The sequence below is a fragment of the Equus przewalskii genome, chromosome 6, assembly GCF_037783145.1.
Source record: "Equus przewalskii isolate Varuska chromosome 6, EquPr2, whole genome shotgun sequence".
Taxonomy (NCBI): Eukaryota; Metazoa; Chordata; class Mammalia; order Perissodactyla; family Equidae; genus Equus; species Equus przewalskii.
Window position 1 is genome coordinate 66,666,216 of NC_091836.1, and position 23,749 is coordinate 66,689,964.

Below are 23,749 nucleotides of genomic sequence, written 5' to 3' on the forward strand. Positions count from 1 at the left end.
GAGCTGCTAACGAAGCCAGTCTCTCACCAAGACGCTTTCTATTGAGACTTACCTCATCAGCACCTTCCTAAGGAATTTATACTAAGACTGTATGCTCTTATGTTTTAGGGAATATCAAAGAGTGTTCTAAGTTAGAACACCTGCATGTCAGAGTGAACCAAACTGATCAGCAGCAAGGGTGCATCCTCATTCTGGGAGAGGATGCAGAGCTGGTGCCCAGGTGTCTCCGAACAGTATCTCTGCCTCCTGCTTTTCCTATTCTCCACAAAGATCAGAAGAGATTGGGAGAGATTCGATTCTTTTTCTATAAAGTTAATTTAGGTTCATAAATTTATAAAAGGCAAAACAAAAAGGAGGTTTTTTTTTACTTGATTACAATAATTGGTTCTTAAAGAATGTAAGAGGATTGGATTAGATGCCCCTTTCAGTTCCATAGCTCTGTGATCAATCTGAGAAGCATCCTGAGCTGAACAGCGATGATAAGAAGAATCTAACATTTTTTCCTGGGTATATGACCAAGGTAAATATTTAATAGAATTCCAGATCAGAGTTGAAGAACTTCACTTTCCTTACTTAAGTAAATGCATTTACCTGAATTATTGAATGATTCTTTCATTTAACAAAGCATAGCACCCACTTTGAGGAGCATTGTGATCCCCAGACTCTAAGAGCTCACATTCTAGCATAAGGAAACAAGCGACAGTTCAAAATCAAGTGAAAGATCTTAAGGGAGTGCAAAACCATAATCTTTGGAGATTCAGAGACTGGAGACAGCCGCAGCCCATCAGAGTTGCCGGATCGATGGAACTCAAGTGACGAATTTGGCTGCCGCATGCTACACTGCAGGCCCAGGGTGTCACATACAGAGCAATGAAAGATAACTGCAGCAGCCTCTGGATCCAGGCGTTGGCGGGTGATTACTCACAGGCCTGTACAGAGGCCTGTGATTGGAGCATCGGCCTGTTATTGAGGCGTCCTCAACCTGCCACCAACTACTCCTCTGCTTCTTCCAGTCCCTCGGGGAAAATCACTAAGGCCCTCTTCCTTTAGTGAGTGTCTGATTCTGTTCCTCTTCTTTAAGAGGCTTCCACCACACGATGTGAGGTTGTAAAAGCTTATTGTTTTTTCTTGGGGGAAAGCTATTAATTGTGGAAAACTGTCCAGCTAATACCCATTATGCCAGCTAAACAACAGGGTGGCATCCTATATGGCTTGGACATTTCCCCTTATTTTATATTAAATTTGAAAAGAAGACACTCCTAAATTACACTTTCAAGAAAACATTTCTTTCTGCTGAAATAAAGTGAGCATAAATGGTTAGTAGCAATGCTTTATCTGGCTGTGTTGCTGATAAAAGCAGATTCTGTGAGTGCAGATTAAAGGAGCTCTGGAATCCGTCCCCTGTGGACACTGTCTGAGTCACACTCGCTTGCCTGAATTAACATAAAAGTTTCTTAAATGATTTTCTGCCTCTACCAGCCCAGAGGCCTGTTTTTTGTGCCAGTGGCTGCTCTGGCAATCTGGAGAAGCCTATGGCCCCCTTTTCAGAATAAAGTTTTGAATGCATAAAATAAAACATATAGGCTTACAAAGGAAGAAGCAGATTTTAAACAAAATTATCAAATTATAAAAAACAGATATGTGATGTAGTAATGTGCTTCTTCATTAGATTAGAAGAGTGGAAATCTTTTCCAAAAGTCCATTAGCAGACTTACCCTTACATCTCATAGTGGCAGACTACTAGTTCTTTCAAAATCTATTCTGCCCTTTTTCTGGGGCATATGGCTGCCCAGCTAGAGACTCCATTTTCTGTTCTCCTTTGCAGTTAGGCATGGCCATGTGTCTATGCTGTCACCAGTAAATTTTCAATCAAAAATGAGCAGAAGAAATGATGCCATTTCTAGGTTTGGCGCTTAAAATATTGGGTGTGAGCTTTTCTTCTCTTTGCCCTTCAAGTTAGAACTCTGCCACTGAAATGCTCTAGAAGATTGTGGAGCAACACAGGGGAAAAAATCTGGTGGTGCTGGATTAAATTAGAAGTATCATTATGAACTCATTGCACACACACATGTACACATACATCTTCTGGCTCTGTATATTGAAAGGGCTTAGATGCAGTGACATCCCAGTGGCAATGAGCACACCTAACACCCAACTCTTGGTTTCTAGATACTATTCCCCACTAAAAGGAACCAGCGCTCCTTGAAGAGATGACTGAATCCAGGGAAAATACATCTTGCTAGGCCAGAAAGCAAGGCAGTGGTCAAAAACTGATGGGAGCATGTCACAAGGACACTGGCTAAATCTGGGATAATTTAAACCTTGAAAATATTAATAATGGTAATGGATTAAAACATTATCTTATTCTGTTTGTGCTGCTATAACAAAATACCACAAACTGGGTGGCTTATAAACAACAGAAATTTATTTCTCACACTTCTAGAGGCTGGAAGTTCAAGATCAAGGTGGCAGTCAACATAGTCCAGTTTTGGTGAGGGCCCTCTTCCTAGTTCACAGCCGGTGCCTTCTAACTGTGCCCTCGCATGGTGGCAGGGATCTCTCTGCAGCCTCTTTTCTATGGCATTAATCCCATTCGTGAAGGCTCCACCCTCATAACTTAAGCACCTCCCCAAAGCCTCACTTCTTATTATTGTCATCCTTGGGTGTTAGGATTTCAACATACGAATTTTGGGGAGGACAGAAACATTCAGAACGTAGCACATATGAAATAAAAAAAGAAAACATGAGCCCATAGTGATAATAAACATAGGGGGAGTGGCAGAAGGAAAGCTCTTCTTTACAGAAGAATCCAGCTAATGAATGTAGAAGGAATGACAGAATTAGAAAAGTCACCAATTTGCAACCACTATAAATTCAGGCAAGGATCAATGGTTAATGCTAAAACCATTGGATGAAAATATTGCTAGGGAATAAGACATTGACAAAGTTTCAAATTATTACTCTGAAAATTACTTATTGATTACAAATGGGAAAATGTTCTTCATAATGGAGAAATGTGGTGGATACCAACTTAACCAAGTGATCAAACTTAACTTCATCAGTAACTGAGCAAACTGACTTTATGTACCTCCTGATAAGAATGCACTGAAAACATAATCATCTGTGAAGCATTCTTGCCAAAAATGATTAACTTGAATCTAATCATGATAGAAAAATCAGATAAATCTAAATTGTAGATATATTGTACAAAACAACCGACCTGGACATTTCATAACCATTTGTCATAGAAAAAAATGGGTTTTAGATTAAGAGACTAAAGAAACAACAACAAAATGCAATATGTGACCCTTGATTGTTTCTTGGATTGGAAGGGAAAGCCAGCTATAAAAGGTATTATTGACTGGAACAATTGTTGTAATTTGACTATGGAGTTGATGTTATTTAATATATCAACGTTGAGTTTCTTAAGGGCTATATTGTGATTATACAAGGCAGAATGCCTTTGTTTCAGTAGAAACATGCTTTAGTGTTTAGGGTTCAAGTGTCATGATGTCTGCAACTTAATTTCAAATGATTCAGCAAAAATAATTGAGAGAGAGAGAGAGAGAGAGAGCGCGCATGCCACAGAGAGACCAACAAAGCAAATGTGGCAGAATGTTAACTAGGTTGATGTTAACTAGGTGAATCTGGGTTGATGGTATGCACGTGTTTTTTCTATTATTTTTTCCCCAATTTGTTACATAGTTTTGAAGTTTTTCAAAATTTTTTAAATAAACGGGGAGAGGTTCAACACAGGCTTTCCATGTCAACCAGGTTTAGGAGGTGAACAAGAACAAAAGCAAAAGCAAACACACACAAAAGCAGAGAGGGTTAGTACAAGTTCATCCGTCTTTCCTGAGGTAGTGCTGTCTTGAGCACAAGAACTGCTAGTCTGGTCAATGGGACAACTCTCAGAGAATTGTGTTCCACTTTGTACCTATTGCCTGTATTATACATAAAAGTAAAACCACAAAACCAACAACAGTTATCGAGGTCATTTTCGGGACTTTGGGGAAATTTGAAGATAGACTGTATATTATATCAATGATAATATCCTTATTTGTGATAATGTTATTGTAGCTATGTAGGAGAATGTTCATGTTTTTGGGAGAGAAATGCTGAAATACATCTGCCACTCTCAAATGATTGGGGGGGAGGTGTGTGTAGGTGTAGGTGTGTGTGTGTGTGTGTGTCGTTTAGAGAGATCCCAGGTGTGTGTTTGGCTCCCTTTTAATGTGGGGCCTGATTATGTAGGTATGATTGTTTACTATGCAAAACAATGTGTTAGACCATAAAACCTGAAAAGTTTCCTTAAACAAAATGCCCACAAATGCTGGATAAAAATAAACATCCCTTGAAATGCACAGCTGAGCTTGCAAAAAGGAAAGAGAAATTCCTAGAAGCCAAAAGTGAAGAGAGAGTTGAAAATCAGAAGGGTGAACTGATACTGAAATAATGCTAGGGCATTTGCCATTCTCATAGTCTTTTATGAGATACTCTGAGACTGGGAGACAAGACTGGTAAATTGGAAAGGTAAATCCAGATTATGCAAAGTACCCTTCTTAAACACATCTTTAGTGAAAGGATTCACCAAAAAAAAAACCCCAAGAGAAAAGGGAAAAGACAAGGAAATCTGTCTGGCACAGCCTGGGCTCAAGGTGGGGAAAAAAGTCTCCCCTAAGAATTGATAAGCACAAACCTCCCTGGCCATCAGTTTGGGGTTCAAATGTACACCAGCAGCCTGGAATGGGAAGCCCCCAGTCAAGAAGTTAACTAAAACTGGTTGGAGATTGAGAGTAATAAAGGATGCCAAGAAAAAGCAAATGGAAATCTTTGGCAGGACAAATGTCAAAAAGGAAAAGGGCAGACCATTCAGGATTCCCACAGATAGAGTACTGGAAAATGTACTGCCAACCTAGAATGCCAAGAAAAATTAGAATTAATAAATGAGGACCTTTTCAGACAAACAAAAACTCAGACAGCTCACCAACAGATCCTCAACTAAAGGAACTTGTAAAGGATAGTGATTTAAAAAAAAAGAAATTGGGGTTGGCCTGGTGGCGTAGCGGTTACGTGTGCACGTTTTGCTTCGGCAGATGGGGGTTCACCAGTTTGGATCCCAGGCGCAGACATGGCACCGCTTGGCACGCCATGCTGTGGTAGGCGTCCCACATATAAAGTAGAGGAAGATGGGCATAGATGTTAGCTCAGGGCCAATCCTCCTCAGCAAAAAGAGGAGAATTGGCAGTAGTTAGCTCAGGGCCAATCTTCCTCAAAAAAAAAGAAAAGAAAAAGAAATTGATGCCAAGAGATCTAAATTGCAAGAAGGAATGCTAAGCAAGGAAACTGGTATACATGTGGGTAAATATAAAGAAACATTGACTATGATAATTAAAAAACAAAATATCTTAATAAACTAAAAAATATAGTAAGAAAATATCTACTTTTGAAGGAACTAAATTATTATATAATGATAACATGTAAGATTGAAGGGAAGTGATGAGAGGAAAGTGTTCTGAGATAAAGATAAAAATTAATCTTAGACTGTTATGATATTAGGATGATCTACATGAAACTGCTGATATTCAACTTTTTATCTAAAAAATATTGACCTACAAGAATGTCAATTTCAGAGGACTGATGTTAGTATCATGGCAGAGTGAGCTGTTCCCTTAGTCTCTCCCCCCGCTAAGATACAAACAAATGACATTCATTAATCAACAGAAGATTCCCTACAAAGTACTATAGGATGTCTGAGAGATCCATGCAGCCATACGTCTGATGGTGGGGGTACTGGATCCCCAGGAAGCAGTAGAAGGAGGTGAGTGGATCCCCTCCACCTCTACAGCACCAGTGATGCTAGGTTGCAGGTCCTCAGGTAGCAGCCAGTGCGTGACTGAAAGAGGAGGCGGGGGTACAGGGAGGCCTGCACAAATGATTTTGCTTTCAGAGTGGTAGCCTGGCCCACAGGAATGCTTTGCACCAAGTGGCTCAGCTCAGCCACTGGGTGGGCACCCCTACCAAGTACAGCAGACCAGGAGAACTGCCTATGAGTGCAGAGAGGGCCCATGCACACTGAAAAATGTGCCCTCCACAACTAGCGTACCAGTTTGGCTGGTCCCCAGCCAAGGCAGTGGATCTGCACCAGAGCACCTGAACATGTGCATGTGACCCACCAAGCAGCTGCACGCAGCAGGCAAACAACGACAAGCACTATCAGTAAAACTGCCAGCAGACAAGGCAGGTTCAGAAAACACAGCTCTGACCCCGCGCCCCCCCACCCCCCCAGATTGGTGGCAAGTGGAATCTGTGACGTGATACTAGCACTATGCACAGGGAAAGATCCACCCAATCAACCAGCATGAGGAAATACATTAACACTCCAGATCAGAAGTAAAATGGCAAGTATCCATAAACCAATCCTGAAGGCACAGAAGTTTACAATCTAAATGATAGAGAATTCAAAATAGTTGTCATAAAGAAATTCAATGAGTTACAAGAAAACTCAGAAAGAGAGCTTAATGAACGCAGGAATAAAATTAATGAGAAGAAGGAATTCTTCAAAAAAGAGACTGAATCTCTTAAAAAAACCAAACAGAAATTCTGGAGATGAAGAACACAATGAATGAAATAAAAACCAATCTAGAAACCTTAAAAAATACAGCTGACATTATGGAGGACAAAACTAGTAATTTAGAGATAAAAATGAAGAAATTGTTTGAGAAATATCAGACTCAATTATGACATGCAACATAAGGATTATAGGTATTCCAGAAGGAAAAATGAGGCAGAAAGGAGCAGAGAGCTGTTCAAAGAAATAATAGCTGAGAACTTCCCAAACCTGTGGAAGAAACTGGACTTACAAATATATGAAGCTAACAGAACTCCTAATTACATCAATGCAAAAAGACTTTCCTAAGGCATATAGTAGTAAAACTGGGAAAAGTCAATGACAAGGAAAAAATATTAAGGGCAGCAAGGCAGACGAGAATAATCTACAAAGGAACCCCTATCAGGCTTTCAGCAGATTCCACAGCAGAAACTTTACAGGCTAGGAGAGATCGGAATGATATATTCAAAATACTGAAAGCCAAAAATTTCCAGCCAAGAATACTCTATCCAGTGAAATTATCCTTCAGATATGATGGAGAAATAAAAACTCTCTGAGATAAACAAAAGTTGAGGGAGTTCAGCACCACTAGACCTCCCATATAAGAAATGATCAAGAAGGCCCTCATACCTGATACAAAAAGGCAAAGGTCTACAAAGCCATGAGCAAGGAGATAAACAGACAGACAAAATCAGAAATGTGCAGTTGTCTATCAGAAAGGTTAGCAAACAATCATAACATAAAAAATAAAGGGAAGGAAAGCATCAAAAATAACTATGAACACTTCATTTTAATCACAAACTCACAACACAAAAAGGAATAATTTGTGACAATAATAACTTAGGGAAGAGGAAAAGGATGGAACCTACTTAGGCTAATGGAGATAAGAGGCTATCAGAAAATGGACTCATTTACGAGATCTTTTATAAAAACCTCATGGTAACCACTAAACAAAACTTTGGAACAGAGACAGAAATCATAAATAGTGAGAAAACCACCAAACTGAAATGGCAGTCAGAAATACAAGGGAAGGGGCTGGCCCTGTGGCATAGTGGTTAAGTTCTGCACACTCCACTTCTGCAGCCCAGGTTCACAGATTTGGATCGCTGGTATGGACCTACAACACTCGTCAGTTGTGCTGTGGCAGTGACCCACATATAAAGTGGAGGAACACTGGCATAGATGTTAGTCCAGGGTTAATCCTCCTCAAGCAAAAGAAAAGAGCAAGATTGGAAACAGATGTTAGCTCATGGCTAATCTTTGTCATAAAAAAAAAAAAAAGAAATACAAGGGAAGAGAAACAAGGGAAATATAGAACAGCCAGAAAATGAGATAAAATGGCAATATTAAGCCCTCATATATCAATAATCACTCTATAATCACTCTATATGTAAATAGATGGAATTCTCCAATCAAAAGACACAGAGTGGGAGCTGGCCTGGTGGTGCAGTGGTTAAGTTAGCACATTCCGCTTCAGTGGCCTGGGCTTTGCCAGTTTGGATCCTGGGTGCAGACCTACACACGGCTTGTCAAGCCACGCTGTGGTAGGCATCCCACATATAAATTAGAGGAAGATGGGCATGGATGTTAGCTCAGGGCCAGTCTTCCTCAGCAAAAAAGAGGAAGATTGGTGGCAGATGTTACCTCAGGGCTAATCTTCCACAAAAAAAAAAAAAAGGAGTGGTGTGTTGGAATAAAAAACAAGACCCAACAATATGCTGCCGCCAGGAAACACATCTCAGCTGTAAAGAAGCACAGGCTCAGAGTGAAGGGATGGAAGAGAATACTCCAAAAGAATGGCAAGCAAAAGAAAGCAGGTGTTGCCACAGTCATATCAGACAAAGCAGACTTCAAGATAAAAAAGGCAGTGAGAGACAAAGGGGCACTACATAATGATAAAAGGGACATTCCACTTATGACATAACACTTCTGAATATATATACAGGAGAACCTAACACTTATGAATATATATGCACCTAACACAAGAGCAGGAAAGTATATAATGCAACTATTAACAGACCTAAAGGGAAAAATTAACAGAAACACAATAATAGTAGCGGACCCCAACACCCCAGTGACATCAATAGATAGATCATCCAGACAGAAAGTCAACAAGGAAATAGTGGGTTTAAATGAAAACCCAGACCAGATGGACTTAGCAGATATATATGGAACACTACATCAAAAATAGCGGAACAGGGGCCGGCCCCATGGCTGAGTGGTTAAGTTCGCGTGCTCCGCTGTGGCAGCCTGGGGTTTCTCTGGTTTGGATCCTGGGTGCGGACGTGGCACTGCTCGTCGGGCCACATTGAGGCGGCGACCCACATGGCACAACTAGAGGGACCCACAACTAAAATATGCAACTATGTACTGGGAGGTTTTGGGGAGAAAAAGGAAAAATAAAATCTTTTTTAAAAAAACCCCAAAAAACAGCAGAATACACATTCTTCTCAAGTGCACACGGAACATTCTCAAAGACAGACCATATGTTGGGAAACAAGGCAAGCCTCAATAAATTTAAGAAGACTGAAATAACATCAGGCATCTTTTCCAACCACAATGCTATGAAACTAGAAATCAAAGACAAGAAAAAAGCTGGGAAAGTCACAAATATGTGAAGACTAAACAACATGCTACTGAACAGCCACTGGATCAATGAAGAAATCAAAGGAGAAATTAAAAAACACCAAGAGATAAATGAAAATGAAAACACAACATACCAACTATTATGGGATCCAGCAAAAGCAGTTCTAAGAGGGAAATTCATAGCAAAACAGGCCCACTTCAACAAACAAGAAAAATCACAAATAAGTAAACTTAAATTACACCTCACAGAACTAGAAAAAGAAGGACAAACAAACATAGTCAACATAAGGTGGGAAATAATAAAAATTAGAGCAGAAATAAATAAAATAGACACCACAAAGAGTAGAAAGGATCAATGCAACTAAGAACTAATTGAGAAGATAAACAAAATTGACAAACCCTTAGTCAGACTCACTAAGAAAAAAACAGAGAAGGCTCACATAAATAAAATAAGAAGTGAATGAAGAGAAATTACAATGGATACCACAGAAATACAAAGGATAAGAGAATTCTATAGAAAACTATATGCCAACAAATTGGATGACCTAGAAGAAATGGGTAAATTCTTAGACTCTTACAACCTCCCAAAACTGAAGAAGAAGAAACAAAGAATCTGAAAAGACCAATCACAGTAAAGAGATTGAAGCAGTAATCAAAACCTCCCAAAAAACAAAAGTCCAGGACCAGATGTCTTGTCCAGAGAATTCTACCAAACATTCAAAGATTTTATACTTAACCTTCTAAAACTATTCCAAAAATTGGAAGAAGATGGAATGTTTCCTAAATCAATCTGAGGCCAACATTACCCTGAAACCAAAACAAGGCAAGGACAGCACAAAGAAGGAAAATTACAGGACAATATTGCTGATGAACATAGATGCAAGAATCCTCAACAAAATACAGGCAAACCAAATATAGCAATACATTTAAAGGATCATACACCATGATCAAGTGAGATTTATATCAGGGATGCAGGGATGGTTCAACATCTGCAAATCAAGCAATGTAATACACCACATTAATAAAATGAGGAATAAAAATCACATCATCATCTCAATAGATGCAGAGAAAACATCTGAGAAGATCCAACATTCATTTATGAAAAAAACTCTCAATAAAACGAGTATAGAAGTAAAGTCCCCCAACATAATGAAGGCCATATATGACCAAATCCACAGCCAACATCATATCCAACAGTGAAAAACTGAAAGCCACCCCTCTGAGAACAGGAAAAAGACAAGGGTGCCCATTCTTGCCACTCCTATTCAGCATAGTACTAGAGGTTTTGGGCAAAGCAATTAGGCAAGAAAAAGAAATAAAAGGTATCCAAATTGGAATGGAAGAAGTGAAATTCTCACTGTTTGTGGATGAGATGATCGTATATATAGAAAACGATAAAGAATCCATCAGAAAACTACTAGAAATAATGAATAACTACAGCAATGTTGCAGGGTGCAAAATCAACTTACAAAAATCAGTCGTATTTCCTTTTCTTGGTGTGTGTGTGAGGAAGATTGGCCCTGAGCTAACATGTATTGCCAATCTTCCTCTTTTTGCTTGAGGAAGACTGTCGCTGAGCTAACATCTGTGGCAATCTTCCTCTATTTTATGTGGGATGCCACCACAGTGTGGATTGACGAGTAGTGCTAGGTCCGTCCCCAGGATCTGCACCTCCAAACCCCAGGCTGCCAAAGGGAAGTGTGTGAACTTAACCACTACGCCACCAGGCTGGCCCCTAAAAATCAACTACATTTCTATACACTCATAACAAACTAGCAGAAAGAGAACTGAAGAATACAATCCCACTTAGAAGTGCAATAAAAATAAAATATCTAGGGATAAATTTAACAAAGGAGGTGAAAGACCTATACACAGAAAACTCTAAGACATTATTGAAAGAAACTGAAGATGACATAAAGAACTGGAAAGATATTCCATGCACATGGACTGGAAGAATAAACAATTAAAATGTCCTAAAGGATTGAATCCACAAATTCAATGCAATCCCAATCAGAATCCCAATGATATTCTTCACAGAAATAGAACAAAGAACCCTAAAAATTACATGAAATAACAAAAACTCTGAATAGCTAAAGCAATCCTGAGAAAAAAATAATAAAGCTGGAGGCATCACAATCCCTGACTTCAAAATATACTACAAAGCTATAGTAATCAGAACAGCATGGTACTGGCACAAAAACAGACACACAGATCAATGGAACAGAAGTGAAAGCCCAGAAATGGACAGCTAATCTTTGACAAAGGAGCCAAGAACATACAATGGAGAAAGGAAAGTCTGTTCAATAAATGGTGTTGGGAAAACTGGACAGCCACATTCAAAAGTATGAAAGTAGACCATTATCTCCTACCTTACACAAAAATTAACTCAAAATGGATTAAACACTTGTATGTAAGCCCTAAATCCAAAAGAGTCCTAGAAGAAAATAGGCAGTACACTTTTTGACATCAGTCTTTTCAAATACCAAGTCTACTCAGGCATGGGAAACAAAAAAATACACAAATGGGACTACATCAGACTAAAGGGATTCTCCAAGGCAAAGGAAACCATGAACAAAATGAAAAGACAAGTGACCAACTGGGAGAAAATATTTGCAAATCATATATCTGACAAGGGGTTACTTCCCAAAATATATAAAGAACTCATACAACTTAACAACAAAAACCACACAGACCAATCAAAAAATGGGTAGAGGATACGAACAGACATTTTTACAAAGAAGATATACAGATGGCCAACAGGCACATGAAAAGATGTTCAACATCACCAATCATAAGAGAAATGCAAATCAAAAGTACGAGATATTACCTTACACCCGTCAGAATGGCTATAATTAACAAGACAAGAAATAACAAATGTCGGAGGGGATGTTGAGAAAAAGGAACCCTCATACACTGCTGGTGGGAATGCAAACTGGTGCAGCCACTATGGAAAACAGCATGGAGATTTCTCAAAAAATTAAAAATAGAACTACCATATGATCTAGCTATCTCACTACTGGGTATTTATCCAAAGAACTTGAGATCAATAATTCAAAGAGACTTACTCACCCCTATGTTCACTGCAGCATTATTGCCAATAGCCAAGATGTGGAAGCAACCCAAGTGCCCATTACCAGATGAATGGATAAAGATGTGGTATGTATACACAATGGAATACTACTCAGCCACAAAAAAGACAAAACTGTCCCATTTGTAAGAACATGGATGGACCTTGAGGGTATTATGTTAAGCCAGACAGAGAAGGACAAACTGCTTGATTTCACTCATATGTCAAAGATAAACAAACACATGGATAAAGAGAACAGATCTGTGGTTACCTGAGGGGAAGCGGGTTTGAGGCTTGGTGAAAGGGGCACATATATATGGTGATGGATAAAAATTAGACTATTGTAGGTGAGCATGATGCCATCTATACAGAAACTATTAAATAATAACGTACATCTGAAATCACACGTTATAAACCATTATGACCTCAATAAAATAATTTAAAAAAAGAATGAAAGAAAAAAAAGAATGTCAATTTCATATGGTTCAACATAATACATTACAATTCTAAAGATAACTAGTAAACAAATAGAAATAGAATGCATATCTTTGAAAAAAAAAGAAGAAACAAATGTGGAACAAAACCTCAGTATGAAAAACAACCCTCAAAATAAAAAAGTAGACAATAGTTGATGCCATTAATACAAAAATTTGAAGATGAAGAACAATACAAAATACTGTTGTAGATACGTACAAACATTTAAAAAGCATTAAGGAAATTCAGGATATTGCAAAGGGAGGAGGAAAAGGAAAGGAATTCAACTGTATTTTTTAAGGTTTTATTTTTAAATTTGAATGATGGGTATATAAGTCTATTATTCTTTATAATTTGAAATAAATTAAAATTATTATAATTAAGTTTTTAGGCCATAAAATTTTTTTTAAAGTCATAAAGCTCCAAAGACAAAAAAAAAAAAAGGCCCAACATGTAGTGTTTTCCAATTTATGTGGTGTAAATTCTGCCACCATGGCTGATTTTAAGATACCACTGTGACATCACTGAATGCAGTTAGTAAGAGATGTACAGTAGCACATATATCTTCACCACAGAGAGAACAACAGATGTTAATAAATTCAAGAGCACAGAATGTAGTAAAATAATTAAGTAATGAATTTTAAGTATTACAAGCATACCTTAGAGATTTGTATGTTTAATTCCAGACCACTGCAATAAAGCAAATATTGCAATAAAGTGAGTCATATGAATTTTGTTTCCCAGTAGATATAAAACTTATGTTTAGTCTATTAATTTGCAATAGCATTATGTCCAAAAGAACAATGTACATACCTTAAGTAAAAAAATATTTTATTGCTAAAAAATGCTAACCATCATCTAAGCCTTCAGCAAGTTGCAATTTTCTTGCTGGTGGATGGTCTTGCCTCGATATTGATGGCTGCTGACTGATCAAAGTGGTGGTTACTGAAGGTTGGGGTGGCTGTGGCAATTTCTTAAAATAAGACAACAAAGAAGTTTGCCCCAACAACTGACTTTTCCTTTCTTGAAGCATTTCTCTGCAGCATGCAATGCTGTTTGACAGCATTTTACCTACAGTAGAGCTTCTTTCAAAATTGGGGTCAATCCTCTCAAAACCTGCCACTGCTTTATCAACTAAGTTTATATAATATTCTAAACCCTTTGTTGTCATTTCAACAATCTTCACAGCATCTTCACCAGGAGTAGGTTCCACGTCAAGAAACCACTTTCTTTGCTCTCCATATGAAGCAACTCTTCATTTGTTAAAGTTTTATCACGATATTGTAGTAATTCAGCCATAACTTCAGGCTCCACTTCTAATTCTAGTTGTCTTACTATTTCCACCACATCTGCAGTTACTTCCTTCACTGAAGTCTTGAACTCCTCAAAGTCATCCAGGAGGGTTCAAATCAACTTCTTCCAAACTCCTGCTAATGTTGATATTTTGACCTCTTCCCATGAATCACAAATGGTCTTAATGGAATCTAGAATGGTGAATCCTTTCAAGAAGGTTTTCAATTTACTTTCCCCAGATCCAACAGAAGAATCACTATGTATGGCAGCTATAGCCTTATGAAATAAATTTCTTAAACAATAAGACTTGAAAGTTGAAATTACTCTTTGAACCATGTGCTGCAGAATGGATGCTGTGTTAGCAGGCATGAAAACATTAATCTCATTGTATTTCTCCACCAGAACTCTTGGGTGACCATTTACATTGTCAATGAGCAGTCATATTTTGAAAGGAATCTTTTCTTCTGAGCAGTAGGTCTTGACAGGGGCTTAAAATATTTCACAAAAGTTGTAAACAGATGTGCTGTGATCCAGGCTGTGTTATTCCATTTAAAGACCATAGGTAGAGCAGATTTAGCATAATTCTTAAGGGCTGTAGGATTTTCAGAATGGTAAATGAGTACTGGCTTTCACTTAAAGTCACCAGCTGCATTTGCCCTTAACAAGAGAGTCAGCCTCTCCTTTGATGCTTTGAAGCCAGGCGTTGACCTCTCCTCTCTAACCATGAAAGTTGTAAATGGCATCTTCTTCCAAAATAATGCTGTTTCATCTACATTGAAATCTGTTGTCTAGTGTAGCCACCTTTGTTAATTATATTAGCTAGCACTTCAGGATAACTTATTGCAGCTTCTACATCAGCAGTTGCTCCTTTGCTTTGCATTTTTGTGATAGAGACAGCTTCTTTCCTTAAACCTCATGAGCCAGCCTCTGTTAGCTTCAAACTTTTCTTCTGCAGCTTCCTCACCTCTCTCAGCCTTCACAAAAATGAAGAGAGTCAGGGCCTTGCTCTGGATTAGATTTAGGCTTAAGAGAATGTTGTGGGGGGGCTGGCCCCCTGGCCCAGTAGTTAAGTTCGGGGGCTCTGCTTTCGCCAGTTCGAATCATGGGCGCGGACATGGCATCACTCCTCAAGCCATGCTGAGGCGGCATCCCACATGCCACAGCTAGAAGAACCCACAACTAAAAATACACAACTATGTACTGGGGGGATTTGGGAGATAAAGGAAAAATAAAATCTTTGGAAAAAAAAAAAAAAGAATGTTGTGGCTTGATCTTCCATCCAGAGCACTAAAACTTTCTCCATACCAGCAATAAGGCTGTTTCACTTTCTTATCATTCGTGTGTTCACTGCAGTATAGCACTTCTAACTTCCTTCAAGAACTTTTCCTTTGAATTCACAACTTGGCTAATTCTTTGATGCAAAAGGCCTAGCTGCCACTTGGCCTATCTCAGCTTTCGACATGCGTTCTGCATTAAGCTAAATCATTTCTAGCTTTTGATTCAAAGTGAGAGACGTGTGGCTCTTCCTTTCACTTGAATACTTAAAGTCCATTGTAGGGTTATTATTTGGCCTAATTTCAATATTGTTGTGTCTCAGGGAATAGGGAGATCTGAGGAAAGGAAGAGAGATGGCGGGAATGGCTAGTTGGTGGAGCAGTCAGAACACACACGTGTCTATTAAGTTCACTGTCGTCTATGGGCGTGGTTTGTGGTGCCCCAAAATAATTACAATAGTGACATCAAAGATCACTGATCACAGATCATCATAAAAAATAATAATGAAAAAGTTTAAAATATGTGAGAATTACCAAAATGTGACACAGAGACATGAAGTGAGCAAATGGTGTTGGAAAAATGGCACTGATAGATTTGCTCTATGCAGGGTGGCTAAAAACCTTCAATTTGTGAAAAATGCTTCAATATCTGTAAAGTGCAATAAATGAAGTGCAATAAATTGAGATTTGCCTGTACCTGTGTTTTAAATTATTTATTTAAGTTTATAGAATTTAGTTTTTAATAATGGCTGTGACTAAGACCTGCCTTATAACACTTCTGAAAATTTAACAATCAGTTCTCAAGAGCCAGTTAAGGCCACATCCAAGATACCACTGGATAAGTATGAATCTTAAATAGTTACTTTTGAGTGACATCAGTGAAAATGATGATGAACAACCTCTGAAAATCCTCTCCTCCATAAAAGCAGTCAGAACAGTGGACAAAATGGTTAGGAATCAACTTTTTCTGTATTCTGGAAATTAACAAAGGCTTCCAGCAATTTGAGGTGTTTATTAAAGAAAAATGGCTGAAAAGTGAGCACTGTGCAGTTTTAATTTGCTCTATTCCATTCTACCCTATCCCCAGTTCTGTGGTAGCCTTGAAAAGCAAAACCTGCAATCACAGTGAAAACCACCAGCTTGGTAGTCATGCAAGATGGAACAGTGAATTAAAGTTCATTCAAATCCCCATTCCCAGAGAACTGTCATTATTTGACCTGCCTGGTGGCTCCCCGGAAGATCCCCCCCTCATAGGCCATTTTTATTTGATCTGACTTGGAGCCACCAGTGGAAACCACCATTTTCCCCCAGAGAAGTTTGTCAAAAAACAGTCAGAGACAATTGTTCAACAATGTAGCTGCCAAGGTAGTAAATAACAGGGCAAAGAAGAGGCTAACCAAGAAACTCAAAAGGGAAAACTGAGAAATGAGATGTCCAGAGAGTGTCTGAAAAGCTCTGATATGAACCTTGGTATTGAAAAGGCCATACACATGTCCAGGGTTGTATACATGCTCAGGAAAGACATGAGAATGCCCTAAGGTCAAAATTCTGGCCAACCTTGAGACTCTGCATGAGCAAGAAGGAGGCAGAGTTTTAAACTGCTTGGTTGGGTGTTGACTGCCTACACCAAATTGCATACAGAGCCCTTCAGCAAAAACTAGAACACCTGTTCGTTCCAGGCATGTAAGGAAAGCTGTGTCTAATCACTGTTTCAGGACATATCCAAAGAACTAAAGGAAAGTGTGAGAACAATATCTCACCAAATGAAGACTATCAAGAAAGACACAGAAATTATTATTTAAAAGACAAAATAAAAATGCTAGAGTGGGAAAGTACAATAACAGAAATGAAAATTTCACTAGAGGGGCTCAAAAGTAGGTAAGAATCAGCAAGACTGAAAAGTAGGTCAACTGAGATTATCCAATCTGAAAAAAAGAAAACAAATAAGAATCAAGACAATAATGAGTAGAGCCTCAGAGACCTGAGTGACACCACGGAACATACCAATATACTCATAATGGGTGTCACAGGAGAGGAGAGATAGAAGAGGCAGAAAGAATATTTGAAGAAACAATGGATGAAGTCGAAGAGATCCACATGTAGACATATCATAGTCAAACTGTCAAAAGCTAAACAGAAAGAGAAAATTTTGAAAGCAGCAAGACGGAAGTGACTTGTCAAGTCTGAGGGAACTTAAATAAGAGTTGATTTCTTGTTAGTAACCAATTGGGCCAAAAAAAGTGGGATGACATATTCCAAGTGCTAAAAGAAAAAGACTGTCAATCAAGAATTCTATATCTAGCAAAACTATCCTTCAAAACTGAAGGATCAACTTCCATCATTACAGCATGAAGAGCTCCACTACCTGCTTATAAGTGAAAATTATTAAAGGAAACAACAGAGCCAGCCCTGATGGCCTAGTTTAAGTTCAGAGCACTCCACTTCAGCAGCCTGGGTTTGGTGCCTGGGCATGGAACCACACCACTCGTCTGTCAGTAGTTGTGCTGTGGTGGTGGCTCACAGAATAGAGCCAGAAGAACTTACAACTATACACAACTATGTACTAGGACTTTGTGGGGGAAAAAGGAAGAAAAAAGGAGGAAGATTGGCAACAGATGTGAGCTTATGGCGAATCTTCCCCTGCAAAAAAAAAAATAAAAGAAAAAAGAAAGAAAACAATGTAAAAAAAAAAAAAGGTAAAATGAGTTAAGAAAAACTCCAAAAAGAAAGAAAGAAAAAACCAAAAAAAACCCATACCATTCAAAGCCTTTGGAAATGGTCCTAAGAGCAAACAGCAAATGAAGAAACATCTATTCAAGACAATATAAAAACATTTGGCAGGCAAGGTAAGAATCTGTGGTATTTAAAGAAAGACTTCTGCCTGCCTCCTTGCTCCCAGCTCAGTGAGATGGAGGCTACACTTCAGACTGCTGTAGCCAAGAACATAGGGCTATTTCTTCTCTCAGCTACCAGCTGGAAGGTTTTATTCCTGGGAGAAACAGAATTCAGTGTTTCTCATCCTGTCCCCAGCTGTCTAGTGCTGAGGCTAAGTCCTAAGAGGTAGGGGCTCCCTTCTTTTACCAACCTCCACTCATGGAATGGAGACTCTACCTGCTACATGGCACACTGAGAATAGTGTAGGAAGTGCAATACAAGGAAATGCAGACAAACCACAGTGAGATAACATTTCACACCCACTAGGATGGTATAACAAAAACAAAACAAACAATATTAAGTGTTGGTGAGAGATTTAGAAAAATTGGAACTGTCATACATTCCTAAAATCTAAAATATAAAATGGTGCAGCTGCTTTGGAAAACAGTCTGGCACCTCAAAATGTTAAACATAGGGTTACCATATGACCCAGCATTTCCAATCCTAGGTATATACTTAAGAGAAGTGAATGATTTTATTTATATGAAATGTCTAGAATGGGCACATCTATAATGGAAAGTAGATTAGTAGTTGCCAGGGGGGAGCGAAGAATGGGAAGTGACTGGTAGTGGTTATAGGGTTTTCTTTGGAGGTGATTTAAGTATATTCTGGAATTACTGGTGGTAACGATTGCACACATTTATGACAAAAGTCCATTGAATTGCATACGATAAAAGGGCAAGTTTAATGGTATGTTAATCATATCTCAAAAAAAAGAGAGAGAAAGAGTCACTTTTCACTTGGAATTTGGTCTTTATGGATTAGGAGGTTGGCAACCACTTGGTCAGCCTTATGCAGTGTCAACCAAACATTAATAGCTTACCTCAGTTCCTGTTTCTCTCCAATCCCAAGCCCGACTTCCCCCTGGCCACACTTTGCAGTCCTTATAGGTTTTAGTAGAGCCTTGTACTTTCATTTGCCCCCATGAGAGGGAAGCAATTTCAGGGGAAGACATATGGAACTTAACTGAACTCTGAAATTAAAAGAAAAAATATACTGAATCAGTTATAAAGTAAGGTTGAAACAGCTCCAAAATGAAGGATCTATACTACATACAAAATATATTTTAAAATATAATACTATATACAAAATATAGTAAGCAGTGGTCCTCTATGAGTTAAGCATCCTTCTCATTTATGTGGTTGTCACATCTTCTCTAGAGGTCTAAAAAGTAAAATGATATTTTTGGGATCCTGAATCATTCAATCATGAAAACTAGATACTACAATTATTTCTCAGACTCTAGAGGGAATTCTCAGGATATTTTTTGAGAGACAAAAGTGGGAATGCAAACTGCTGCAGCCACTATGGAAAGCAGTATGGAGATTTCTCAAAAAACTAAAATAGACATACCATATGACCCAGCCACCCCACTACTGGGTATCTACCTAAACAACTTGAAATCAACAATCCAAAGTAACATATGTACCCCTATGTTCATTGCAGCACTATTCACAATAGCCAAGACATGGAAACAATCCAAGTGCCCATTGACCGATGATTGGATAAAGAAGATGTGGTATATATATATACAATGGAATACTACTCAGCCATAAAAAAGACAAAATCATCCCATTTGTAACAACACGGATGGACCTGGAGGGAATTATGCTAAGCTAAATAAGCCAGACAGACTGAGAAAGACAAACACCATATGATTTCACTCATATGTGGAATATAAACAAACACATGGACAAAGAAAATGGTTCAGTGGTTACCAGGGGTGGGCACAGGGGGTGAAGGGGAGCACTTATGTGGTGATGGACAAGAAATCATGTACAACTGAAATTTCCCAATGATATAAACATTGTTATGAACGCAATTTAAAAAAATTAAAAGGTGGAGATTTGCTTCAGCAAGGCTGATACATCCTCTCTCCCAAGAGCAACTATTGAGCTGGACAAAACTGTCAAAATAACCACTTAGTACTCTAGAAATAATCTTAAGGGCATACTAGAAATTGAGAAGTGCTTATTCACGAAAATCACTGAATTTTAGATAAGAACAGAAAGATGTTTTTTCTTCTTTCCTTGGATTATTCCCATGCCCCAACACCAATTCTGTTGGCACAGAGGTTCAACTTGGTTGGGGCAGGGCATGAAAATCAACAGTCTTGCTGCTACAGCCAGAGGAGGCAGTTCATTTAGAGCATTATCAGCTAAACTGATGATCTCAGCAGCAAGCAAATATAGATGGCAGATGGCTCTGCTTCCTTCATATTGTGGGCCTGTTTGGTGCAAACAATGGATTGGCAGAGCAGGCAAGGATTTAACTGTAATTTCTCAGAGGTGACACAGCCATAGGGGGCTTGATAAACTCTCCACACATCCCAAGTGGACCAAAGGCTGTGAGCATATGCATCAATGACTGGAGTAGGCCTAAGTCATGCAAACATTCTGGGCCAACTGAGCCTACAGCACATGCGAAGTGGAGAAGCAAGAAGGCTCACGAGGACTCAGTACAGTATAAAAACCGAGGAAGACATAAAAACAGCCTGAACATTGAATGTACTTCCCAGTGTGCATACTGATCCCTAAGTAGAGAGTGAAAGTCTTACTGGCTTCAGGTGTTTGGACATAATCTTTGATTAATCTTTGGGTGAACAATAAGCTATATAAACACAGTGGAAACCCCAAGGAAGCCAAGCTTAAAAATAAAAACAAGAAAAAAAAAAACAACCAAGAAAACAGATTCCAGTGAGCACATATTGCATGGGAGACAGAACGCAGAGATTTAGTCTAGGCAAGCGACTAAACACAAACAAATAATCTAAGAGCAACAATGTGCAGGGGGAAAATCAGAATCCAGACTTCCTACAGTATTATCTAGAATGTCCAGTTTTCAACAAAAAATTACAATATATGCAAAGAAACAAAAAATGTGACCCACACTTATCACCTGAAACTCTATTAGTGTTCCTGTATGTTTGACTTAGCAAAGACTCCGAAGAAGCTATTATAAATATATTCAAAGAACTAAAGGAAACCATGTATGAAGTTATACAAAATTCTGATGACAATAATTCCATGAATACAGAATCTCAATAAAGAGACAGGCATTTCAAAAAAGAATCAAATAGAAATTCTGGGTTTGATGAGTATAATAACTAAAAGGTTCTTGTATCCGTCATGGTTCTCCGGAGAAACAGAACCAGTAGATTATATATATTAAGAGACTCATTTCAAGAACGTAGCTCACGCAGTTGTGGGAGTTGGCCAGTCCAAAGGTGTAGGGTAGGCTGGCAGGCTAACTCCTGGGCAAAAGTTGTCATTGTATGGCAAAGTATGGATGTGTTATTTCTTCTTCCTCAAGGAAATCTGTTTTGCTTTTAAGGACTTTCAACTGATTGGATGAGGCCTACCAAGAGTACTGATCGTAATCTCCTTTATTGAAAAGTCAACTGATTATAGATGTTAACTACATCTACAAAACACCTCCATAGCAACACCTAGACTAGAGTTTGATTGAATAACTAGCTACTATAGCTCAGCCAAGTTGACATATAAAACTAACCATCACAGTTCCCCCCCATCAGTATGGTGTCTATATACATGTCCTTAAACCATATTTAATCTCCAAATAAAGTCAATAACAAAGTGATACTTCTGCCTAACATTAATAAATACTAATCCATTTTTTCAGCTTCAACTTCTGAATATCCATTTTTAAAATGTATTATATAACAAAGGACATAAACATACCGTTAGGTACCATGGGAGGAAGATACTAATTTACAAAACATGATTCCTGTTCTAGAGGAGCTAATATTATCCTAGAGGAAAGAAGACATATACAAATAACTATAATATAACTTTTAAGAAAAGTGACTTTTTTTAAAACGAGGTAACTTTTGAAAAGTGGAATAAGGGAAGTATAATGAATTTTTATTAGGGTTGAAAAAGACTTCTGTATCAGTCTGCTAGAACTTCCAGCACAAAATACCCCAGGCTGGGTGGCTTAAAGAACAGAAATTTATTTTCTCAAAGTCTGGAGCCTGGTAGTCTATTATCAAAGCGCCAGCAGCGTTGGTTTTGGTGAGACCTCGCTACCTGGCTTGCAGATAGATTCCTTCTTGCCTTGTCCTCACATAGCCTTTTGTCTGAGCTTGAGTGCTGTTGGTGTCTTTTCCTTTTCTTACCAGAATACCACTCTTATAGTAGTAGGGCCCCACTCTCAAGGCCTCATTTAACCTTAATTACCTTCTTAAAGGCCCTATCTCCAAATATAGTCACATTAGGGATTAGGGCTTCAACATACGAATATTGGGGAGAGACAATTCAGTCCATTAGCAGCTATCCTGTGGCAGTACTACACAGTCTTGATTACTGTAGCTTTGTAGTAACCTTTGAAACCAGAAGTGTGAGACCTTCAACTTTGTCATTTAAAAAATTGTTTAGGATATTCTAGGTCCCTTGCATTTCCATATTAATATTAGGGTCAAATATGCCAATTTCTACCAAAAAGTCAACTGTAATTTTGATAGGGAGACTCTCCAGATAAACTTAAGGAGTACTGCCATTTTTTCAATAGCTAAGTCTTCCAAACTATGAACAAGGGATGTCTTCCTATAAAGACTTCTTTAATTTCCTTTAAGAATATTTTTTAATTTTCAACTCTTCTATTTAAAAGAACATTGTTCCTAAATATTTTATTCTTTTTGCGGCAACTGTAAGTGTAATTATTTTCTTTATTTTGGATTGTTTATTGCTACTGTATAGAAATACACTTGATTTTTGAGTATTTATCTAGTATTCTGCAAACTTGTTGAACTTATTAGTTGTAATTAGTTTTTTGGTGGCTTTCTTAGGATTTTCTATATACAAGTTCATGTTATTTATGATAGAGATTGTTTTACTTCTTCCCTGCCAATCTGGATGACTTTTTTCTTTTTTTTTTTTTTTGCCTAATTGCCTTGAGTAGAACTTCCAGTACAATGTTTAATAGAAGTGGAGATAGCAGACATTCTTGCCTTCTTCCTGACCTTATGGAGAAGGCATCAGTTTTCACCATGAGGTATATTAGCTGTGAGCTTTTCATAGATATCCTTAATTAGGTTCAAAAAGTTCCTTTTTATTCTTAGTTTGTTGAGTGTTTTTATCATGGAAGACTACCGAATTTTGTCAAATGATTTTGAGGCTTCTAGCAAGATGATTGTGTTGTTTTTTTCCTTTATTCTATTAAAACAGTGTAATATATAGACCAATTTTTGGATGTTAAGTCAACGTCACATACTTGGGATGAATTCCACTTGGTCATGGTGTATAATCCTTTTTGACCTGTTGCTGGATTTCGTTTGCTAATATTTTGCTGAGGATTGTCGTGGCTAGATTCATAAGGGATATTGGTCTGCATTTTGTTTTTCTTTTCTTCTGACGTCTTTGTTTTTGCAACCAAGGTAAATCTGACCTCATGGGATAAGTTGGCAAGTAGTCCCTCTCTTCTAATTTTTGGTAAGAGTTTGTGAAGTATTGGTATTAATTATTCTTTAAACTTTTGGAAGAATTCACCATG

At 38.2% G+C, this 23,749-nt stretch overlaps 1 protein-coding gene across 1 annotated transcript in view; it reads right to left on the minus strand.

The window, feature by feature from the left end:
* AAMDC (adipogenesis associated Mth938 domain containing) overlaps positions 1 to 23,749 on the minus strand; it is a 36,268-nt gene that overhangs the window by 5,586 nt on the left and 6,933 nt on the right. The window contains exon 2 of the mRNA XM_008524528.2: positions 19,062 to 19,211. Within this exon, the coding sequence (XP_008522750.1) occupies positions 19,062 to 19,193 (132 nt within the window). The 5' untranslated portion in view covers positions 19,194 to 19,211. The remainder of the gene's footprint in view (positions 1 to 19,061; positions 19,212 to 23,749) is intronic.